The sequence below is a fragment of the Sparus aurata genome, chromosome 3 (genome assembly GCF_900880675.1).
Source record: "Sparus aurata chromosome 3, fSpaAur1.1, whole genome shotgun sequence".
Taxonomy (NCBI): domain Eukaryota; kingdom Metazoa; phylum Chordata; class Actinopteri; order Spariformes; family Sparidae; genus Sparus; species Sparus aurata.
The window spans coordinates 4,121,616-4,145,776 of NC_044189.1; the positions used below are offsets into that span (position 1 = coordinate 4,121,616).

Genomic DNA, 24,161 nt, shown 5'->3' on the forward strand with positions numbered 1-24,161 from the left:
TGGAGCACTGCAAAAAGTCTGCATGACAGCCTGTAGCGGACCTGATGAGTTCTGACAACGAAACCAGCTTAAACCCGCAGGTCTTCAGGGTAGCATGCTGTACAAAGTCCGCAAGTTTTGCAACTCAAAGCATTTGGATTCAGCATCTGTGTTTGATGTATCTGTCTTTTCTCTCTGATGTCCTGCACAGGAAACCAAACTGTGGCGGGGGCAGAGGAGCTCATTCTCTGCTTGTCCATCCTCCTTCCTTCTATCTCCTTTGTCCGTTTCTTTATTTTCTGTGATTGTCACCATGAACTGGAGTTGAAGAGTTGATGTCAGCCTGTGATTGAACATGATTAGAATGCCAGCAGCCTGTTGAACGATCTTCCTGAATGCAGCCGTAACACAAGACAAGCGAATAAATCAGGGACTTCACTGGTTACAGGTGGAGATTGTCGGGCAGCTGAGTGGACAGATGGGTGATATGGTCGGAGGAGTGGTGGAGACAGTCGGAGAGGAGCCCGAGCCCGAGTCTGAAGACATCGCCGAACAGCATGAAGACGAAGAGGAGGAGCTGACGAAGGTGTGTTACCTCTATAAAGTCTTCTTTTTACTAGAACAACCGTGGCATCCCAAACGTCTTTTAACCCCTTAAGGAACACCGTTCCAACATAGGAACTAATAGTTTTTTTTAGGGCTGTCAAAGTTAACGCATTAATAACTCGTTAACGCAACATCCTCTTAACGGCGGTAATTTTTTTAACATGCGATTAGAGCTCGGTATTTAAAAAAGAAAGAAATGCGCATTGTTTGTTTTACGACCGTCGGTGGCACCTGTAGTCTTGATCCAGAGGGCGGCAGAAGAATAAGAAAGGGAATCAGAAGAAGAAGAAGCAGGGTTGGCGTTTGGGAAAAACATGGTGGACTGAAAAGCGAAAGTGAAAGTAAATGGAGAAAGGACTTATGAACGGCAAATTCACTTTCAAAACACAGCCAGATGGTTCAGTCGATAGGACAAAAGTTATCTGCACGTACTGTCGACATGAAACGAGTTACATTGAAGTACGTCTAGTCTCAGATATCATTTGCAAGCCAAACACATGGCAGATGGTCTGGAAAAGTTATTTCCAGACCATGTAACAGCTTCTAAACTCCCCATGACACAACATTACAAAGAGCCCTCTACCGCAAGAAGCAAGAATGCCTACATACCTTCGGAGTGTTCCCTTTTTCCACAGCTACAATTTCATGCCACAATTTTTTTTACATAGTTTGCCAAGAGTCCATAGAATGGGAATATCCATGTCATTTTACCCAAAACTTGCTACAAGTGTGGAACAAGCAAGAAACCCTGCAGGGTCTTAGCTTTCATTTGAGACCAAGATTATGTTTCTAGGTAAAGAGGTTCTCAAGTTAGAAGCCTTTGAATCTCAGTAGGCGCTCTTGGAAAAAAAGGACCCAAGCAAAACGCACAGACATGCTTTTAGAAAAACAATTGTGAAAAATCAAATTTTTTTACTTCAAATTTTGAGTGTAGCAAGCTGAGACCTGTGGCTATGGCCTGATTGTGTCTGCTGTGTCCATAGACATACCTGAGCCCTTATATCTTAGTCAGTTTACTAACATTTGAATTAGACGGAAACCAAAACCTGTGTTCCAACCTCTGTAACTCTGTGTCAGTATGTCATAGAATCACACTTACACTTCTAGAACAAACTTGAGGGTGTTACCTTTCCAGTGGTACCAAGCACATCCCTGAGTCTCAACCTATGTGGGAGCTGTCATGCTTTTAATTTCGGCATGTCGTTTTGGAAAAAGAACCTTAAAATTGGGTGTTCATTAAGTGGTTTAACGCTTCGTTTCCTGTCGTCACAGGTAGACGAGGTAACATTTACCTTGGAGCCGGAGCGGTTCTCTTTGACCCCGTCCCCGCTGAGAGATGAGGGCTCATCCACCAGAGGCTCAAGTCCAGGACTGCCAGCACAGATCCCAGAGTCTGACAGGATACCACTGGACGTCACGTCCTGCGTCGTCCAGCTGCTGGAGAAGGACGAGGAGGCAGAGGACGGCTCCATCGTTGTCGTTGCAACCAACTGAATCATACGGCCAGAAAAAAAAAAAAAAACTGCCAAAAACTGGAAATAAATACTTCAATAATCAATCAAGCTATTCTATCCCAACCCCCAACCCTCCCCTCCCCCACTATTTACCCACACTGAGTCGGAGGAAACGTGAGAAGACTTTTTCAGACGAAACCGTGGGATGTAACGTACACAGACTAAATGCCAAGAAGCCCCCAAAACTGTAACAGCGGGAAATGTGGAATATTATGTACGTGACAATGAACACACGAGATTTAAAGAGACTTAAATTCAGTGACTGCTGAAACGAGAGGATACGATGGACTCACGTAAAGTTTGGACCAAACGGACCAAAGAACCCGGGACTAAAAAAAAAAACAAGCTGGACAGTCGCCAAACGGATGGATGTGAAATTCTTATTAATAAAAGGAGGTTGTGAGAGACGAGGAAAGAAAAAAAAAGGCCGAGTTAAAAATTCAGTGCAATACAAAAACAAACACGGACGCAACAAGACTCGGGTCAAACGGTATCTGCTAATTAAAGTATTTTGCTTTGGTCGACAGCTTGTCAGTTGAGATGTTCTGATAAACCCGCTTCAGTCTGAGTCTCAGAGTGACCCGTGCCACACAAACACACACACACACAGACACACATGCACACACATGCACACACACACACTTCGGGAGTCATTTGCAAAACACACGATCTGGACACAACCAAAAGAAAGTGCATGCTTTTTAACAGTGACCTAGCCCTAACAGTATAAACACACAGTATACAAAGTAATAATATATCAAATTGCTTTTTTATATAAAAAAAAGAAAAAAAATCAAATAAACTGATATGTATTTGTATGAATGTAAGACCGTGTGTATGTGTAGTATGTATGTACGTATGTTTGTATGAATGTAGCTTCGTTTGTGTGTGAAATATATATATTCTGGGAAACAGACTCGTCTTGGTGCTCTTCTGTTCCGTGCACACACACCTGCACTCGTTAAATGTACCCGTAATACGAGAATTAAACTAATTCTGAGCTCTCCGTCAAAAAAGATGGAGGTCGATGACGTCTTGAAGTAGTGTGGGATCATGGGAGATGTTGTTTTCATTGTTAAACAACCTCGTTAGCTAGTTAGTGCGCGACTTCCTCAAGATGTTGGTATCAGAAGCTTTCTTGTCACCGTTTTCTGTCCATTTTAAAAACATTCATGTGTAGGTATTGTTTTTTCTTTAGAGAACTGAAGTTTGCGCTATTGATCGGACTGACGACGGGCCCACAGAAGAGGAAGTCTTCTGGAAACATTTGTCATTACCCCCCTGAGGCAAAACTCATTAGTGGGTGAATGAAAATAAAACACTGTTTTAAGCGCTGACAGAGGAAGATTACAGACTTCACTGGGTCTGAACACGGTTGGAAACATTTTGGATGATGTAAGCACACAAAAACACATAACAAAGGTCGATAAATGTCTGACAATGAATGCTGATATGTTAGATATTATGTCTTTAACCTCAAAACCGAGTCCTCTTGGCACAACTCCGGTATACACAGTACAGCAGGGGTGACTAGCAGCTACATTTAAGGATACTGGCACCAGATATTGATTGACAGTTGTTGGAAATGTGAAGTTCATGGCATTCAGATGTTTGACCGACCTCTGCAGTTTAGTCTAAGTGGATCTGGTGAAGTTATAACACCGGGTCATACCGCAGAGTTTCTGCTCTTTGCTTCTGTGACTGAATGATTTAGAGAATCACAGCGGCTGTCAGGGCTCAGTAGATTTATGGCAGCACATCTAACTATAGGTCAAAACATCGTTTAACATGAATACTGCGACTCCGTGGGAAGAGTCAACATTGTTCGGCACATTCTCCTGTGTTAAAGGGATATTCCGGTGTAAGTTTAATCCATGGTCTAAATCACCGTGAAACTGTGTTAGACTCCCTCTGGAGAGATCAAGTTAGCAGACCGCTAATTTACGGAGTTTTATCAACCTCAGAAACGACCACACGACAACAATACACTGCAGTAAATGGATCCAAATATAAACCGCCACCAAAAAGCCACAAATAATGCTCAGAACAGCACCAAACTTCAGCAACAGTACAAATAGGGTCTCAGCACATAGTCCGGGGCATCTAACCTCCGCTAGCTTAGCTGGATTTCTATTGTGAAGCTAAAAACAGACTTCAACTCTCCTCCATCAGCTTCCGAGTCGGGGAAGTCCCGACGCGACGATTACCGAGTGCTGTTAGAAATGCTCAATTCCGTTCTTTTCCCTGTCCGCTCTCGATAATAACTGTTATAAACTGGCAGGTAAGACACATATGAACTTTGATTGCTTTTCCATGGAGTCATAATCATACATTTTCATCCATGAGCCGCGGAACTCTACTGCACTCGGTAATCGACTCGTCGGGACTTCCCGTCAACAGGAAGCTGCTGCAGAAGAGTGGTAAATTTAGTCAGCTTTTCAGTCTGCTAACTTGATCTCTTGAGAGGGAGTCTAACACAGTTTCACGGTGATTTAGACCATGGATTAAATTCACACCGGAATAACCTTTTAAAGTTCCTCGGCTCAACTCCCCAGATTTTAAAAACCAAGAAAAAGCAGAAACAAAACTCTGCACTTTGGTGTCGTTCTCCTGCGATTCCTTGGGAAAATTTGGTGTTTCTCCATGTGGTGCTGCCTAATATTACATCCTTTAATTACTGCAATTAGAGACATGGTTTCTCATTTAGAGATGGCAGTACGATGAACAAGTACTCGTCAGTCCGAGGAAGATCAAACTCATAGTTTACTTTGTCAACTTTTGATACTCAATCAGAACATCCGGCCCGATCGATACTGCACATGTGCAGCTCTCAACAGAGATGAGCAGGAAGTGAGACGTCTCGCTCGTTATCTACTTACATCATCAGAGCCGCGAAAAACAATGTTATAATTCACAATGTTACTGATTATGAACTTTCTAAAACCAACTTTTAATCTTGACTGTAAAATATGTCGTCACTTTCCAAGAATCCACACTCAAAGTTCAAAACAGACGAACAAAGAAAGCTAAAAAGCGGCACGAACAGACCGGAGTGTACCGCTTTGTGTTTTCCAAGCTGCTGCGTGAAGGTCAGACGTTTTCTTCAATGAGCGGTTGGTCGTTTTCTTGTAGTCATCAATTCCACTAAAACGCTTGAAGTGTTCCCACCACCACAACAGCCTCATTCATTAAACCGGGCTGTGTCGAGCCTCAGCATTGTCTGGAGGCAGAGACGTGCCCTTGTTCCTTCAAGTGCTGTTATCCTTTTGAGTTCGTTTAGAGGCTTTCTGTGTGTGTTCAGCGGCAAAAGGTGAGTTTTTGTTAATGCCGTTTTATGAAAACATCAGAATACATTTTAGTAATAAAGAAGTGCTGCAGAATAGAAGACGTTCTTGAAAGCAAGATTAAAAGACTGGAAATGAGAGAGCAGAATGACGATATCTGTCTAAACTCTGCATGTGTGCTCGACGGAGCTCGACTGAACGGCACAAAATAAGGTATTTTATAACAGAAACATGAGAAGGAATGAAGTGTTACAGTGACGTCATACTTAACATAATGTCTTTTAAAAGATTCTACCCTCAGCTGCTAGAGAAGAATAACCGGATGTGCCGGGAGATTTTTAACGCAGAACCATCTGGGACGTCTTCTGTGGAAACTGGATGGAAAACGCTTCAAACATCAACGATGATCAAGGCTGAACTCCAACCAATCAGATCAATAGTAGGAAAGCTCAACCACCAGTGGAGCCGACTGGTAAATCAAACTCGTACCACAGCCAATCAAGATGAGAGCAAAACCATAATCAATCATCATTGAGAAAAGCGCTCAGTGTCCTTCTCTGCTCGTCTTTCAGTGAGATAAACACCATTGTTGTTTGCTGGTCGTCACAGTTAAACCACACTGGTAGCTGCCAGTTGTTGAAAGGACACTGATTGGTTCATTGGTTCATCTATAGCTCGTAGCTTGAATGCTGGCAGGATGAATCCAGCTGCCTTACAGGGTGAGAAGAGTCTTCAGTGATCGTGACCTACGATGCTTTTTTTTCCTCTTCCTCTTTCCATCCACATGGAAACGTTTTTGTGCGCACAAACGCACGTTTTGCATCGTTTTGCCGATCATCCACATGGATCCTGTGAACGCACTTTCCCACCCCTCGACCTCTAGCCTTCAACGTCTTAATCCTGCGACGTCTCATAACGACAACAACAACAACAATGGCGGACTACATGCTTGTGTTCGTGCTGCAGAAGATATTGAGCCTATCAGGGTTACTAGGACAAAATATTCTGCTGCTCTGCCAAGACGCTGAGCGAAAAAGGATCATGGACAACCGACTAGCCATTTTCGTCTTCTTGTGTTCAGTTGCGCACAACATTTATGTGCGTGCTCCGTCTCTTCTTCTCTGTTTTGGTGAATTTCAAGCGCCACCTATAGGCTGGAATATGAACTACAGTGTGTTGAGTCGTTTACAATGGATCCGTTTGGATGTAAATATTCTTGAAATGATGCCGAGGAAGACGTGGGAAAAAAGATTGTTTTGGTACGAGTTGACATGGCCTAAGAGATGTTGACCTACAAAATAGTTTGACGTCCAAGCACACGAGGTGTTTAAAAAAGTGACACCTGACTGCAGGAAACGAGGAATAACGGCGCAGAATAAAAGTCTCTTTTAGTTGAAGTGAAACTTATCACGGAACTTTTGTCACATCTGACAAAACCGAGATAATAACGCTGGTTTTAACTCACTTTAATTGAAAAGTTTTCTTCCAAAATGAGATCACTTCAACTGAACAGAGGTCTGCAGAAGAGAACACTAAATGCCTGTAATGACTTTTCGCTTCAAAACCAGACTTGACACCTAAATTACATGAGATTAAAAAAAAGCAATTAAGGTAAGAAACCACAGGAAGATACAGAAACCCGTCAAAATAAAGTCAGGTTTAATGTGACAGGTGATCAGTGCGCTCCTGGATGTGTTACGTTTCCCTCGAATAAGACTTCTAAGTTAAAAGCGGACAATCAAAACAAGTTTCATGTAATCATAGCAGGTATGAAACTCCTGATTTCTTTAGTGAACATCTAGATTTCCTTCCTACCTTGACGGAGTTCAGTTCTTGGTCCAAGAGACTAACAGGAAACCTTTCTCCCTGACTTTCTTTCTTTCCTGTCCTGGTCTGCCTCTACAAACACGCCTGACCTGGATACACAAAAAGGTGAAACTGAAACACAATTAAAGCACTTAATAAAACTTTATTTCGCTACATCCTTCACAGTTTTATACATCTTCGAGATAACATTTTGACTCTACTAAGAGATAAATAAATAAAAACATTAACCACAACCACAGACGGACAGAATGAGAAATAGCACTTTTAGACCAGTTCAGAGCCCCTCTTTAAGAAAACAGACACATATATCTTAAATTCACACAGACGTAAAAGGATTTTCTGTTAAATCTGCAGGTTTAAAGACTTTCAAGGCAGCACCTGAGAAACTGAATCCAGGAGATAAGAGTGTAATAAGAGATGGAGTGATAGATGATAAGCGCGGGAGCATCACAAAAAGGAGAAAAAGGTCAACAACGCGTTAATGGGACTGTTAAAGCGATCACCAGCAGCTCCTCAGATTAGATACGCTTTCCTCTTCATGTACAGAGTCGGTGGCCATAAAGGAGTTTAAGAAGACGAGGCACTTCTGATCATATCATGAAGATAACAGGCTGATTCTAGGTTTAAAGTTCTGCTATGTGATAGATTTAACACAAATATTTAATAATTTGTCCTTGAACTTGAACCTTTAGACAGTTTTTATGATTATTGTTATTTTGATTTTCCAGCTGTTTTTGAACCACTTTGTTTGAGTCTCTCTGCTCCCACTAATTATAGTTTTCTACGGTGGCCCTGAAGTGCAAAACACAACAGCAAATCAGAAAACACGAACGCAAAATCAAAAAACACAACATTAACATTTGCGTTTTTGATTTGCGTTCGTGTTTTTTGATTTGCGTTTGTGTGTTTTGATTTGCGTTCGTGTTTTCTGATTTGCTTTCGTGTGTTTTGATTTGCGTTCGTGTGTTTTGATTTGCGTTCGTGTTTTCTGATTTGCGTTCGTGTGTTTTGATTTGCGTTCGTGTTTTTTGATTTGTGTTCCGTGTTTTTTGATTTGTGTTCGTGTTTTTTGCGTTCGTGGTTTCTGATTTGTGTTCGTGGTTTCTGATTTGTGTTCGTGTTTTCTGATTTGTGTTCGTGTTTTTTGATTTGTGTTCGTGTTTTTTGCGTTCGTGGTTTCTGATTTGTGTTCGTGGTTTTTGATTTGTGTTCGTGTTTTCTGATTGTGTTCGTGTTTTCTGATTTGTGTTCGTTGTTTTCTGATTTGTGTTCGTGTTTTCTGATTTGTGTTCGTGTTTTCTGATTTGTGTTCGGTGTTTTGATTGCGTTCGTGTGTTTTTTTTGATTTACATTCATGTTTTTTGATTTGTGTTCGTGGTTTCTGATTTGCGTCGTGGTTTCTGATTTGCCGTTGTGTTTTGCACTTCAGGGCCACCGTAGTTTTCTGATATTTTACTTCATGAATATATAATCTAATATAAAGACAGAGAAAGGAAGTTATGTCACTTTTTATTTGTGCACTAATGTTCAAATAGCACCTGTATTTCTGTGGTTAAATTTTAGGAACTGGAATAAAAACTTTTGAGATAGACGTCACACAGGAGCAGCTTCACGTCCTGCGATAATCATCCTGACAGTTCCGTATTAAAACTGTTTTTTCTAATGAGGTCATTCATTAGGCTAATTAATACATTCACTGCCGTCTGTCAACATACATCTTCGTCTTCGTTTAGCATATAGATGTTACGTGACAGAACGTCAGCCGTCACGTCCGTCAACAAAAAGCTCTGGTTGTTTTATGTTTGTTGGCATTTTTCTGCATCATAAGATTTAAAGTAGTCGTGTGTGATCAGGAAGGCAGCATCGTTAGGGAACAAAAAAAAAGGAAAAACAATCTCCAGGACCCGTGCAGCGGGGTTTCGGCTGTCGTCAGCCGCCTTTAGCTGCACCATCTATCAACTTAAGCGTGATGAGATGAGCTCTGAGGCTGCATCCACAAGGTCAGCACACAATTTGGAGGTCGTTTTGGGGCTTTAGCCAATCTTCCACAGTGGACTGAGCAGCTCCATTAGTCTCCCGCTATCCAGATGGTCTGTTGGCAGTTAAAAAAAATCAATAGCTCCTGCTCTCATCTGATAAAAACCTTCTTTTAAAGACACATAAACGTTCAGAGGTTCAGTGGGTTCATATCCGTGTTCGGGCAGCGCAGGATCGGATCACTCTTCAACACCAAAAAACACAAATACAGAACAGATATGTGGCTTTAAAGCACCGAGACACAGAGACGTGTCTAATAAATCTGAATTAAAAAGGGGGGAAATGCAAATAATAGCGGTATTTTAGACATTTATATTTTCAGAATTCATCTTATCATGATTTAAAACGTGTAACTAACAATGACAAATTCTATTTTTTAAATGGAGCTTTGAGCCCTAAACAGGAACGTGATCCTGAGGGAAACTTCAGTCTCGGGTTCAACAAACTGCCTCAATTAGTTTGACTGATGAGAAAGAGGAAATGAGGAGGAAGCGTTGCAGGACAAGTATCAAAAACACAAACATGTACGGAGCTTATTCGAGGGGAACTCCAGTATTTTTCACCCTGGACCTCTCCCATGTTATTGTGTCTACATGACCAACAGGACAACAGAGTCTGACACTGGTAAAGTATCGGCCGAGACGAAACAGCAAACAATCACCGACTCTATGTGATTATATGAGGATAAGACCAAGAGCGAGGGAGGAGATTTGAAAGAAGCAGCGGAGGGAAAGCCAGAATAATTCAACAAGAAGTTTGACAGGAGACAGAAGAAAAAGACCAGGATAAAATGACTGTTTCTGCAAATGGAGTTCAGTGGCTTTGGGGTGCGTTTGTTTCTGGTTGAACAAAAAGGATTTTCTTAACATTTCTGAGATGATTGCTACAGAGATAGATCTTTTTGTTCGCTTTCCTACTGGCACTTTTGGAAACAACGAGTGAAACCACAGTCAGGTTGGCTGCGGTGGCGTCTCAGGACCTCGGCCAATCTGTGACACCTTCGTCCTTCTCAAACGAGGCTGTGTTGTGATACTCAACTCATGTCTGTGCAGGAAACCTGAGAGAAAGTAGCTTCTTACTAAATCTCTGTTTTGAAGTTTACTTTCTCTCCAGTGTCGCTCTTTGTACTTATAGACATCTGCTTTACTTCACCGTCTCGTGTTTGCATTTAGCTGGATCAGGATTCTTGTTGAGATCCTGTTGGTGAAAACCAAAAACTCTTCATTTTGATGCCTCATGATAAAACCCTCTAACTAACTAAATAATGGAAATAGACAATATGGATTTTTCTTTTATCCAATACCAATAATTACCTGCTTCTCACAGCCGATATCAATAAACTCAGACTTGTTCCCTTCTCTCCAAACACTTGCAGAACAAGTATTGTCAAGTTACAATAGTGTGGTCTTCTTCAGAATCTGAAAATCAATTACAGCTCCAGCAACGACATGTGTGGCTCTACGTCATGAGCACGACAACAGCATTGTTGTTGTTCTGAGGTCTGGCAGGAGACTACAGAGGGAGGGAGAAGCTCCTTTGAGCATGCAAGCACATCACCAGTTAAAGACACACCTTCAAGCAGGTAACCTGGTTGTAACAGAAACGCAAATCCCTTCTGCACTGGGCTGACGTGCCAGTTGGGTTGAGCTGAACCAGTAATGTGTAGAAAAGCGCCATACGTGGATGTATTTTTTGTGATATGTTGCTGCAGTGATCTCTCGCTCAACACTCCACCAAATTCATTAATTGTTGTCCCCCCGATTCAGCCGATCGTCCACATGGATCCTGTGAACACACTTTTTTGAAACCTGGTCTCAGGGTGGAAAAACCCTGGCCTGCGACCTCCGCGACGTCTCACAACAACAACAACAACAACAACGGCGGACTACATGCTTGTGTTCGTGCTGCAGAAGATGTTGAGCCTATCAGGGTTACGAGGATAAAACATTCTGCTCCTCTGCCACGACACTGAGCAAAAAAGGATCATAGACAACGCTAGCCATTTTCGTTGGGTTTCTCCCTCTACTGTCTGTTTGTAAACACAGCACAAGCTCCGTCTCTTCTTCTCTGTTTTTGGCGCCACCTATAGGCTGGAACATGAACTACAGCTTGTTCCCTGCTGCGCTGGGCTGACGTGCCAGTTGGGTTGAGCTGAACCACTAAATGTGTAGAAAAGCGCCATATGTGGATGTATTTTTTGTGATATGTTGCTGCAGTGATCTCGCTCAACACTCCACCAAATTCACAATTGTGTCCCCATCAATCACTTAGACACAAAACGTGGGAAAATAGGAGTCAAGTTGAAACATATTGGAGTTAATCTTTTAGGAAAGACACAGGTCGAAGCGAGCAGGGCAATGAAAAAGGTTTTTTTTCCCATCAACTAGAAGGTCTGTGGAATAAGCACACAGAATAACGACGGGGTAAACTGCCTAGCTTGGCGTAGCTTCAAGCAAACACGCCGTTGGCTCCACCGAGGGTGGCGGTGACAAAAAGAGGTAAATGAGTGTCGAAAGACCGGAGCAACAAATTAAGAACAGAAGAAAAAAACTCACACCATTAAAAAAAGTTTCCCGTTATAAAAAACATAACCATCACTCTCGTCTAATCTAAACCATTGGCTCATCGTCGCTGTCTTCATCCCCCTCAAAGAGTCCCTGTAGGGTGGAGAGAGGGATGGAGGAGGACAGAGGAGGAGAAGGAGAAGGAGGAGGTGGAGGTGTGGAGGAGGAGGGGACCGGGGGAGGAGTGGAGGAGGGAGGGAGGGTGAGGTTGCTGTTGTAGCTGCAACTCCTGCTACAGGCTGAGGTGGAGGCTGCCGTGCTGCTGCTGCTGCCGCCGCTTCCTGTACTGCTGCTGGTGCTCTCCTCCACCTCCAGCTTCACGCCCTCAATCCACACCTCTGTTTCATTTTGGTGATGATGAAGATGATGATGATGGTGGTGGTGGTGGTGGTGGTGGGGGTGAGGGGAAGAGGGGGAAGGAGGCGGGGAAGCAGTCGGAGGTGAGGGAGGGGGGGTGGAGGCTGGAGCGGACGGAGAAGTAGGAGAAGAAGGTGGAGGTTTAGGGACAGAGTTGTGGTTGCTGATGTCGCGGAAGCTGGCGAGCGGAGGGCGGAGCCGGACGCCGGAGCGCGTGGAGCCCTCGATGGCCTTCTGGAGCTGAAGGAGGAGGAGGAGGAGGAGGAAGGAGAGGATGGGGAGGTAAAAGGGTGGAGAATAAAGATGGAAGAGGAGGGACACAAGAAGAGGAAAGAAAAGAGGTGGTTAGCAAGAAAACACAGCAAGATGGAGGGATGAAAGAAAAGGGGATGAATCAAATCAAAGAAAAGCCGGAATCATACAGAGAGGATATTGATTATACTAACAAAATACTCATACATAATTCACAAAGCTTTATGAGACTTCAGGAGCAAAAATCTGAAGGATTTCATTTCCTTCAAAGTTGAGACGGACAAGAGAAGACTTCTAAAAGTTGAGTGTATTTAAAAAAAAAAAGAGGAAGAGGAAGTTTTCAGAGTTTAATCAACATTAATTTTAATTAAATTTACTGTTCAGATGTTGCTTCCAGGTGACCTTCATCAGATATGGATTGAATGTAATTGTGTCTTCTAACAGTCAGCATTTATAAACCATTTAAGTTGGAGTAAACACGCCCCAACAACCAGGTAGTGGATCCCCAAATACCTGTACACAGTTTCACCTGGTTATTATCTCTTTGTCATGTTGAGATACGGCATTATAAATTCAAAATGGCGGAAGGAAGAGAAGACGCATCAGTGTCCAAATAACCAGACAGGTGAGAATTTACAAATATTCAGCTGAATAAGGTTTTATTATACTTTATCAAGATTTTTACACATTTTTTTCCATTATTGAAAAAACATACGTCCACTCCAAAGGGTTTATTTTGCTTCTTTAGATTCTGCCATATTTTATGTGTTTTTATTCATAATACTGATGTAACTTCCCCTTGGATAGTATTAGTCTTCAGATTTTATCAAAAATAGGCACAACAGGCAAACTAGAATTGCACTCAGTAGAGCGTATACCTTCACCAGAGCTCAACAGTGTCCTTTAATTAAATCAAATCTAATCCAACACAAAATAAACATTTACATTCCTTCAATCTGGATTATTTCAGGAAAAATTTACGAATTTGTTAAGGGTTTAATCTGGGATAATCTTCATCCAAGCTTTGTAGAAATCTGTTTGTTTGTTTGTTTGACACCAGAATTAAACAAAAACAACCAAATGAGAGAAGAGACACAGGTGGAAACATAACTGCCTCAGAGGAGTTGAATATATCCTTTGGCGCACTGGAGCGGACAGAACCGGGAAAAGATGCACAAACAAAATATCTAAATGTGGATTTAAGTTTTTCTAACATCTCATATTTAGTTGGAAAGTATTGTTTCGTCACCCGTCTAGTTTTCTGACGATAAAACGATTCAACAGTTATTCCAGTATCACTCTTAAAACAGTTGATGCACATTGGAGTGGATATTTACTCAGCTCCTTCAAAATAAAAGTAAATAGCCTGATTTTTCAATTTAAATTAGTAATACTTTGAGGTTTAAAAACTCAACTAAACTAAAACCACTCACACACTCTGCGGTGAAGTTTCTTACCTCTTTGAGCGCCACCACTCCGACCAGTTTGCCGATACTGGTCACATACGCATGACTTAGCCCCAGCAGTGAGAACAGAGTGTGGGTCTGTGGAGACAGCCAGAAAAGGTCACACGTCAAATTACGACAAACTTCCTCCTCTCAGACCAAAGTCGGCCTTTTTACATCTGTCTGTGAATCCAGACAATTTACAGGCGATGAGCTTCCCTGTCAGTTCTGTCTAGACACAATGTCATCGAGACAGGAAGATGGAAGCAGACTTCGCTCGAGGCTCCAGGTGAACTACAGGACGGGAAAGTCCTTGAAAATGTTTCTGTGCACAAAGTATTCTGTCCCTATTCCAGCGAAGGTCACACTGTAGATGAGCTCTTTGTATGCATCAGCACAGCTCCACCAAAATTAAAGTCTCCTTTTTGCACATGAATAAGCAGAATACTCCGATATCACCACGAGAATAAATTACACCCACGACAAAAGAAAACAACAACAATGGAACAAACTGTTTACACGCTTCAGTATCCCGCAAATCCTGGATCACCTTCAGCTTCCTCATAATACAAATGTGAGCGTTTCACAGCAACTGTACAACACAGGAATACAAATGAAAGTATACACAGTATAATAACATAATATCAAAGCCAGAAATATACTAATAATTGAACACATCTGCTGCTTATTCACACATTCATCATCAATAGGCAGCAGATTTACAAGATTTTGTGAAAATCTGCAGCTGGACTGTTCAAACACATTTGGGATTCATTCACACCCCGAGATGTTCGGTGAAGACGCAACACTGCAGTTTGAACTCTGACGGCACAAAACTCAACCAACAAGACACCTAAAACTGCAGGACTGTGATGCAGTTTATTACACATAAGAGTATGATCAGAATAAAGTTCAGCAGATGATAAAATGTCGAGCTGTTGAAGACTAAATCAGCTAAAACAGACTGAACGAGTCTCAACTGACCATTTGTGATTCCGTGGAGGGCTGGTACTCTTTAAAAAAACATTCTGATACCAGTACCAGTCGTTTTAAGACCCGTCTCTGGGCGTAACCTGGTGTTTTCCATCCATGTGACGAGACAGCCAATCAGCAGCGCTGTTAGATTTTGGCACAGCGAGCACGCCGCATGCTTATTGGCTCAGTGATGCTGATGACACGTGACGTTTTTCGATGCACAAAAATCAAGAATCAATTCAGTCGGTGCCATTAAATTACTGAAGTTTAAAAAAAAAACTGAATATATGAATATGCAAAGTTTCAATGCTGGGCACAAGATATCTAAATATCAAGATGTACGCTGTTTATTGGATCAGAACCGGCTTCCAAACTATTTGCGATGGCACAAATCATTCTTGTAGTCCCGCCAGAGCTCATGTTAAAACTCTGGAGATACATCATTTGAATATCTATGGTGAAGATCGAATATTCAACTGTAAGAACAAGAAGACAAAGACAGTTTTAACTGGAGGGAGACATTAAAGGGATATTCCGGAGTAAGTTAGCAGACTGCTAATTTACAGAGTTTTATCAACCTCAGAAACAACCGTACGACAACAATACACTGCAGTAAATGGATCCAAATATAAACCGCCACCACAAAGCCACAAATAATGCTCAGAACAGCACCAAACTTCAGCAACAGTACAAATAGGGTCTCAGCACATAGTCCGGGGCATCTAACCTCCGCTAGCTTAGCTGGATTTCTATTGTGAAGCTAAAAACAGACTTCAACTCTCCTCCATCAGCTTCCGGGTCGGGGAAGTCCCGACGCGACGATTACCGAGTGCGGTTAGAAATGCTCAATCCGTTCTTTTCCCTGTCCGCTCTCGATAATAACTGTTATAAACTGGCAGGTAAGACACATATGAACTTTGATTGCTTTTCCATGGAGTCATAATCATACATTTTCATCCATGAGCCGCGGAACTCTACTGCACTCGGTAATCGACTCATCGGGACTTCCCGTCAACAGGAAGCTGCTGCAGCAGAGTGGTTAATTTAGTCAGCTTTTCAGTAGAAATCCAGCTAAGCTAGCGGAGGTTAGATGCCCCGGACTATGTGCTGAGACCCTATTTGTACTGTTGCTGTAGTTTGGTGCTGTTCTGAGCATTATTTGTGGCTTTTTGGTGGCGGTTTATATTTGGATCCATTTACTGCAGTGTATTGTTGTCGTGCGGTCGTTTCTGAGGTTGATAAAACTCCGTAAATTAGCGGTCTGCTAACTTGATCTCTTGAGAGGGAGTCTAACACAGTTTCACGGTGATTTAGACCATGGATTAAACTTACACCGGAATATCCCTTTAACAGCTGGACACCAGCAGCAGACCGGATGGTCAACAGCGAGCTGGTTATTACTTTGAGTATATCATCATTTATTTATGTTGAACGTACAACATCTGTGGCTCAAACGGAAACATGATGCGACTGCTGCCACACTCAAAAAAGACAAATTCTCCGACTGTTTGCCCAAACAGTGGCATGAAGAAAATATGAGCACGCTTCCCCTCCAGAAGCAATTATTGTTGGGTCGTTTTTGAGCAAAGTATTTTGTATCCTGCCTCTTTTCAAGTGGAGCTACTCTGTGGTTGAACTGTTTCAGCTTCCAGGAGGTAAATAAATGGCATAAAGAACTCTCATTTATTAATAATTGGGTGTTTATGTAATATCCCTCCCTGACCACTGTTAATAAGATTCTGTCCTCAGTCAACAAAAAGAAAAAAAAGAAACGTCGTCATGTCTATCTCCATTTAGTCGAGCGACGCCGTGTGAATAAATCCGAGTCTTCGCTGAGTGTTCTTCATGTGTCATTACCCCTCTGTCAAGGTTATCCACATCCGCGACTGAATGAGACATTACAGAAGTAAACAACTTGAGGAGCCGCGTGTGGGAACATCAACAAAAGACTCGCAGAGCGCTCGAGGTGCTGAACTTCATTTATATGCTCCTTTGTTTGTTTTGTTGTCGCAGGTATTATACAAGCAAACTCCTGTCCACAGTGAATTTACTTCTTTGCAATAAAAATCAACCGGTGACTTCCCATCCGAGCAATTTCACGCCTATCATGAGGTAATGACTATTAAATATGAATGAAAATGGAAGAAAATGACAATATTTCCTCATTTTCTTTGGATATTTTTTTTGTTCCCTTGAGATATTTTCATTTTAAAATGAAGCAACGTTAAAATGAAGACTGATGGATGAATAAAAATCGGCTCAGGTTTGAACACTTCCGTCATTTTTGTGCATGACATTGATGAGTTTGATTTTGGGGCCACTTGAGCAGTAACTTTAAGCTGCTGGTTACTTTAATATCAAACACATAAATAAAAAAAACAAAACAGGAAACCAGCTGCTGAGTGTCGCACGACAAGTCTGACAGCTGCTGACTAAAGAGGTGCCGGGTGTCCAAAGTGGTGGAAACGAGGACGGATGTCGCAGATGTTTCCAGGGAGAGCGGCAGGGAGTTTTTCCACACACTTAAACATAAATCAATACCAATGTTAGTAGCAAGTTCATTATAGAGATACCGCAGCCACTGCACATGCCCAGAGAGATTACAGCGTCCTCTGAATCACCTTTAAGTTAATGATGATGATGTTTGGAGCAAAAAGCTAAAAAGAAAGAAAATTATAGTGATGTTTGTTTGACTAGGTTTTTGTTTTTGGTGCGTGGAACACCTTCAAGTTTAGGTTTGGGCACTCCTGCAAGAGAACAATAACACCATCGGCTTTTAGATTGGTTCCCTATAAACCTCACTTACAATATGCAATTTTATCTGCTGCTGGGCACGAAATCTCCTGAGAAAAACGAAGGCCGACTGGCGATCCAGCCTGGCACCATTTCTATCTGCTTTCCAGTCTCAGTTATAGACTTAATGAATGAATAAACTAATGTTTTCTCTTGTGCTGCTGCTCGTTGCTGCTCCGAGGAATAAATAATGTGTGAGCAAAGAATGAGACTAGCAGCTCGCACACACGGCTGTAAACAATGCAAAGTGTCAGAAAAATTGTTGGTTAATGTTTCAGGAAACAAATGTGTCCAACATGTTTTTGAGCCTCGGGGATACACGTGCAATCTGTTCTGGTCCGTTTCATCTTCAATAAAGGAAACTGTCCCTCTACCATAAACTGTTTTTGAACATTTTTGAAAACAAAGCCGACAGACTGTCAGTGCGTTTACATGACACTCATGTAAACTGAATTACTGGGTTAGTCCGACTATGATGGGATTTTTAAGATGCATGTATACACCTTAGTCTGACTGAAATCGGACCGGATCGGATTTCTCATAGTCGAATTAAAGCACCCAGATTGTTCGATTGATAGTCGCATTACTCCTGCATGTATACGTTCCATCAGATCGGATCAGATTTTGCGTTCTGCGCAGGCACAAGATTTTTTCCCCGGGGTCGTGAGCCGGAAGTAGACAGATGGCGGCGTCTTTCCTCCGAAATCACCGTAAGAAAGAGCGCCATTGTGCACCTAGTTTGTGTAACTATCATGTACACCATATACGAAGTGTACAAAGATGCAGCTTCGTCTCGCTCTTCGTACGCCATCTTTCTTGAATGCCGAGGCAGCTGGCGACGTAAAGAGGTCAGCCGGAGGTGTTTCTGTTTACACTAGTTGAAATGGGTACAGCGCCACCTAGCGTACCGGGGTATGACATGCTCCGGTCAATAATCTGATTTTCTCACCAGCATGTATACTCGGACAATTGCAGTTGTCTTGTTGAGTAGTGTAGTCGGACTATGGCTGTAATCTGACCAAGCTGTGCATGTAAACGCATTGAGTGTCCCGATCCCAATTACCGTATTGACCCGAATATAGGACGACCCTGATTATAAGACGACCCCTCTTTTCAAGACCAATCTTCAGAAAAAGACTCTGATAACCAAAATTAGTTTCTCAGTAACAAACTCACATACCTTCATGTCAGTCTCTTGGAAGCGGCCGCGTAGAGGACCACGATAAGCTTTTCTCTTACTGTTTTCAGACGGCCTTTTTGGACCCGCCATCTTCGGACGTTACAACAAACAACTGTCAACCAGCCAAGAAATATGGAGTTACGGCCATATTTCTTGGCTGGCTGACAGTTGTTTGGCGCCTCCGCTGCATTGATCTCATTATCTTAAAATTAGCATCATAGCTCCGCCTCAGATGTCTGTTAACTTGCCACACTTGATCCACTTTGCTCCGTAAAATCACCGCGTCTCTCCATTTTTCATCTCCTGTCACTTCTTCTCCGCTGTGATTGACAGATAACCGCAGCCACAGTGTCAGTGACGTCTCTACAATAAGCTGGCGCCCTCTGCTGTTGCGGACGTGTAGCGACCCAGACAACTATCAGCATGTGTCAACGGTTAGACCCCGATTATAAGACGACCCCACTTTTTCACATAATTTTAATTGAAAAAAACCTCGTCTTATATTCGGTATTAGAGATGCATCACATATCGTATTCAGTTTGAACCCGCTGAACCAACCGGGATGTTTCCATTTTCGTTCCGATCATTACTGCGTTGTTGAACAAACATTGAAACAAAAACAACTGAACATTTCTATGTGAGAATGCTGTGTAGAGCACTTTGGTTTATATTTCACACAGCGCTGTGATTATGCCTCTTTATGGCACTCATAAATCTCTCCTATCTTTCCTACCCATCTATTTATCTTCCTGTTTCATGGAGACTAAATTACAGTAATGAAGCAAGGTGCTCTGAAGCAGCCACTGGAATATGATTTAAACATCTGCTGACCTCTGTGGCGCCTGTTTATCTCCGTCTTTGCCCACCAACCTTGTGTAACGACGTTCTCTCAACCAGCTGGAAAGGGGAAGGGTCCACTCGTATCTCATCGATTTCCATCGGCTTGTCCATCTCTTTCTCTTCCCACGCTGTGATCTGCAACAGCGAATAAGGAGCAAGGTCAGCGTCGCTCTCATGACGGGGAAAATCCCTCCTTTTTATTCAAATATGCGAGTTCAGCCAGCGGTGAAGATTAGCATTTGTTGTCATGACGGGTCATATACATACTGTATAGTATCTAATTAAAACATCATTCACCCTTAAATAAATTATGAAATCACTGAGCAGGGTGGTGGAATTGAAGGTGTGCGGCTGCGGAGGGTAGATAGCTGCGACCGAGGACAGTTTTGCAGCTGTGAAAAACCTTGAAAGCCTTGCGCAGCGTCCTTGCATGTCACCGCTCTCCCCTCTGAGATTTAGGATGTCTGACACCTTTTAGCCTCTCTATGGATTTTACCTACAAGCCTCGGCCTGCTGTGACAGGGGCAGCAGTCTTGTAGAATTTACAGGGCGATGTTACGGGGCATTTTGGGTAAGTGCCAGGAAGAGTAAAGGCAGAGCAGCAGACGGAACAGCACTGGAGGGCACAATATTGTTTTGGTGCTCTCAACAAAAAAAGGAAAAAAAAGAGATGTCTCATTTACAATTCTGTCTGCGTTCACACTGCAGTTAAAAAGTGCCCCAATTGTGGGTCTGCTCCTCAACTGTGACACAGATCTCTTACACCTGTGACCTACATGTGACAAGGATTCGAATGCTAATTTGGAGATAAGCCAACACTTACGACATGATGAGTAAACTCCAGAGCTTACAGAGCAGCCCGGTCTCCAGGGTGTAATGTTGGCAGTTAACCTTTCTGCAAACCACAGTAACATCTAAGGTCGATATGTACCAAACGTGGCACATCACATTCACATTACATGCTCGGCGGAGGGGAAGGTAGCTGGTTATTACGAGCCAACAAGGCTATCGAACGGGCGACCCAGAGTTCAAGTCACACCGCTGGGTATTTTTTAAGGAGGCCTGGAGACATTTCCATCCGTTTTTGTGGCATCAAAATGAGATTCTTCATCAGAAGTTGGACGATATCCTAAAACAGGTATTTTTAGCCAAACCATGATGTTTTCCCAACCTAAACCAAGACATTGTTGTGCCTACACCTCACCAGAACATACGCAGAGAGTTGTGACTTCAAGCTAAAGATACAGAACGCTGCAACATGAAGAAGGTGAAGTTATAAGTTATCTGTGGTTTTGCAGAAATATACTTGCCTAACAATTATTCTGGCGACTGTGTTGTACTGAGTGCGTGTTAAATTGGATGATTGAGGTTTTCAAAGGGATGTTTTGAGTTTGTTCCATCTTCAGCCACCGTCGTCGACTCAGCTGCAGAGGACTTGATGTTTGGTGCGTGAGTACTTGATCACCATGCTGTTAATTATTAAGCAGAGATGCAAATTAATCATTACCGTACCTCCTCTGGTGTCATGGTGTCTGACAGGGGAGGAGGACAGGGCTCCTGGAGACAACAAAAAAAAAAAGGGAAGAGACAGATGAAAGATGAGAGATGTCTGTGAGTGATTTCTATAAAAACATCCTCTGTCAGTCGTGTCCCTCCGAGCCGGGCGCGGTGTCACCTCTAAATTCAGAAAGCCTCGTCTGAATCTTACATGAGAGGAAAGTAACTGAAAGTACAATCTGTGTCATATTCTTGATACAGTTATACAATCTGATTCCTGTCATTTGTATCAATTATTTACATATAAGAATGTATAAAACACAGCATACACCACCAGTGATTATTGTATTTTAAACAGTCTACAGAGATCATTACTGCTCGTTTTGCTCTTAAAAAATAGAATATTTAATCTAAAAATATCTTGAATTCAATCCATATTTTCTTCGACACATCTTTTGGTAATCCGCCTGCTGTCATCCAGTTTCTTCGGCTCATCTTTCACCCATGCATCACCTTTGTGAGTAAACTGAGGGTGAAATTCAGGCCAACACCTGCCGCGACCTGTTTTGCAAAATCAGAATTAATGAGCGCTGCGTCCCTCATATAGTCGCTGTTGAGGCAGCTGCTTCTGTCCTTAAAAAGGTGTAATATGTAAGAATTGGCCGTCTGTCGAACGTCGCTGCAAACAAATAGAGGGCAGTAAATCACCGCTGACTGCTGCTCACTGTAGTCTTTGCTGTAGCTATCACAGACTGTAGTGACGAGCTGCTGCTAACTCAGTTAGCCGCAGTTGTCAAGTTTGAATGACGTGTGTCATACGATGAGTTAACGAGGCAGTAAAGCAAAGTCTTTGTTCGGTAAAAGAGAAACTTGCATTCAGACGATGTGTGGTTGTATATAACAGGGCAAAAAGTGTACGAATATTTACACTTTGTGAGTTTATTTTGTTTATATATTACTCTAAAGGCTCAGAGCTTGTGAAATGTAGAGTACTTACACATACATTGTCCTGGCTGAAACTGTGGGAGCTCTCAGACCACTAGAAACAATTGGCACCGGGCAACGTGACCGGCAGGTTTTCAATTTACCGGACAAATGTTTGAAATTTCGGTTAAATACCTATCTGAATTTATTGAGCTTAAAATGATAAATGATATGCAGGATATATAAGAATGATATCAAAGCATGTCAATTTATAATCCTTTGAATTGGAAAGTATAGGCTGTAACAAATAAAATGAGTGTCGTCAATTGACTCACGTGCGTAACTTCTAAAATAAATATTGCACAATGCGCTCTTTTAACATGAACATAAAGAAACAAGAAACATCTGGACTGGCTCATATCATTTTAATAACGCGTGTGCAACTTCAAATTAAAAAAAGTTGGTTCCTGCTTTTGAAATATATATGCAATAAAAACTATCTAAACAAAATCCCCTGACATGTTTGAGAAGCGTGCAGCGTCTCTCCGCAGCTTGCAGTGTGCATCAGTCTCGTCACCTCGTTCTCTCCGAGGCGACTTCGCGGTGCTGTTTTGATGCGGTTCTGCACACTGGAGACGGGGATCACGCAGGCTATCTTGGCCAGTTTAGTCCACTCGGGGTAGATTTCGCTGAAATCTCTGATGAGAACATCGCAGGCTGTTGAGAAGTTCAAGCCTCCATAACTTCGGAGCGCTGTCATCACAGCGATGGCGTCTCGCTGTAGCTGCAGCCGACTCGTCCCCTCTTGTAATTTATTTGCCAAAATGACCAATAATGGTTTGGATGGCTGATTCAAAATACTCCCGAAGCTCTAAACAGACGGAGTGATAATTAATCGGTGCTCGTTAATCATTTTGACCGGCGGGGTCAAAAAATACCAGACTTCGGCAGATTTTACCAGTCAAAGTCCGGTAATTACCGGATAACGGAAACCCAGTCCAAGAATATCATGTTTGACATGTTTGTTTCTTTTTTTTTTAATTTTAGATTCTTATGTTACATATTACACCTTTAAAGCACTAAACATTGCTAACAAGCCATGAGTTTATTGACAGAGAACAGTTGTGCAGCTGCAGCAGGGAGCTAACTTTTCTTAGTTTACATATAAACACACTAATGAACGGAGTGCTTAACATTTACAAATTTCCTTGTTATTTTTCACCTATGCAAATCAGTGTTATTGTTTATCACTGCAGCCACAGCAATTATACTAATGCAAGAATTAACAAGATGCTGACATTATTACACCAGCCAGATAATATTCCAAAGGTCAGTGTCTGGTTACCTGCCATCAGCGGCTGGTAAAGCAGACAAATACCTGATTCGCAGCCAGAATTCAGCCGAGGTTTGGCTCGACTGCTGGTGGAAATTTCCTACTGTGAGTCTATTTGATATTCAGAGCTGTAGAATCGTGGCTCGCTCCTGTAGAAACAATCCCCGTGCAAGAGCAGGATTGAATCCAGGAACATAATAGAGAATCAGACTGGTAATTCACAAGCCACAGCAGTGGGCACAACAGAAATCAAATTCTAATCTTGCGAGCTTACAAGCATATGCTTATTTCCAGTGTGGTTCTCATTCCTGCTCGTATAAACAGATGACATGTATTGCTCTCCCTGTGAGCCAGGCTCAGCGCCAAGCTGAATAATAAGTCTACCTCCAGTATTTCCATATGAGAGAAGGTTGGGGGAGAAAAAAAAAAAGGCGCTCGACTTCGGGGAGTTTGTCTGACGATGAGGAAGCAGTTGTGTATTCATGTGCTTCTGTCTATCAGATAAGTGTGTATCTGCCTGAATAGAAAGCAGACCCCATAATGAAAAATTCACCCTGCACGAAAAAAATAATGGATAAATATTTATACCCGAGCAGTGCCAGGGTGAGGACGTGGTTTTGGGATGGTGCTGCCAAATGGATGCTGGGTTATTTGCATTTCAGTGAACATTTCTGGCTACTGAGAAAAAACTCCAGACGTCTCTGAACCAGTGTTGTTTCTGGCAGCTATTTTAGATTTAGTCTTAGTCTTTTGG

At 42.3% G+C, this 24,161-nt stretch overlaps 2 protein-coding genes across 9 annotated transcripts in view; one reads left to right on the forward strand and one right to left on the reverse strand.

The window, feature by feature from the left end:
* The window catches only part of fam131ba (family with sequence similarity 131 member Ba), a 61,314-nt gene extending 58,440 nt beyond the window's left edge, over window positions 1–2,874 (forward strand). For 7 of the 8 annotated variants that reach the window (XM_030413055.1, XM_030413049.1, XM_030413047.1 and 4 more), the window contains 2 exons: window positions 428–565; window positions 1,858–2,874. In XM_030413055.1, the coding sequence (XP_030268915.1) occupies window positions 428–565; window positions 1,858–2,079 (360 nt within the window). In that variant the 3' untranslated portion in view covers window positions 2,080–2,874. The remainder of the gene's footprint in view (window positions 1–427; window positions 566–1,857) is intronic. The other variant, XM_030413051.1, reaches the window with a different exon arrangement.
* Window positions 2,875–8,567: 5,693 nt separating this feature from the next.
* Window positions 8,568–24,161, reverse strand: part of clcn1a (chloride channel, voltage-sensitive 1a) — a 45,621-nt gene continuing 30,027 nt past the window's right edge. The window contains exons 21-24 of the mRNA XM_030413031.1: window positions 21,166–21,210; window positions 19,684–19,788; window positions 13,878–13,964; window positions 8,568–12,408 (exon numbers count right to left, since the gene is read on the reverse strand). Of these exons, the coding sequence (XP_030268891.1) occupies window positions 11,857–12,408; window positions 13,878–13,964; window positions 19,684–19,788; window positions 21,166–21,210 (789 nt within the window). The 3' untranslated portion in view covers window positions 8,568–11,856. The remainder of the gene's footprint in view (window positions 12,409–13,877; window positions 13,965–19,683; window positions 19,789–21,165; window positions 21,211–24,161) is intronic.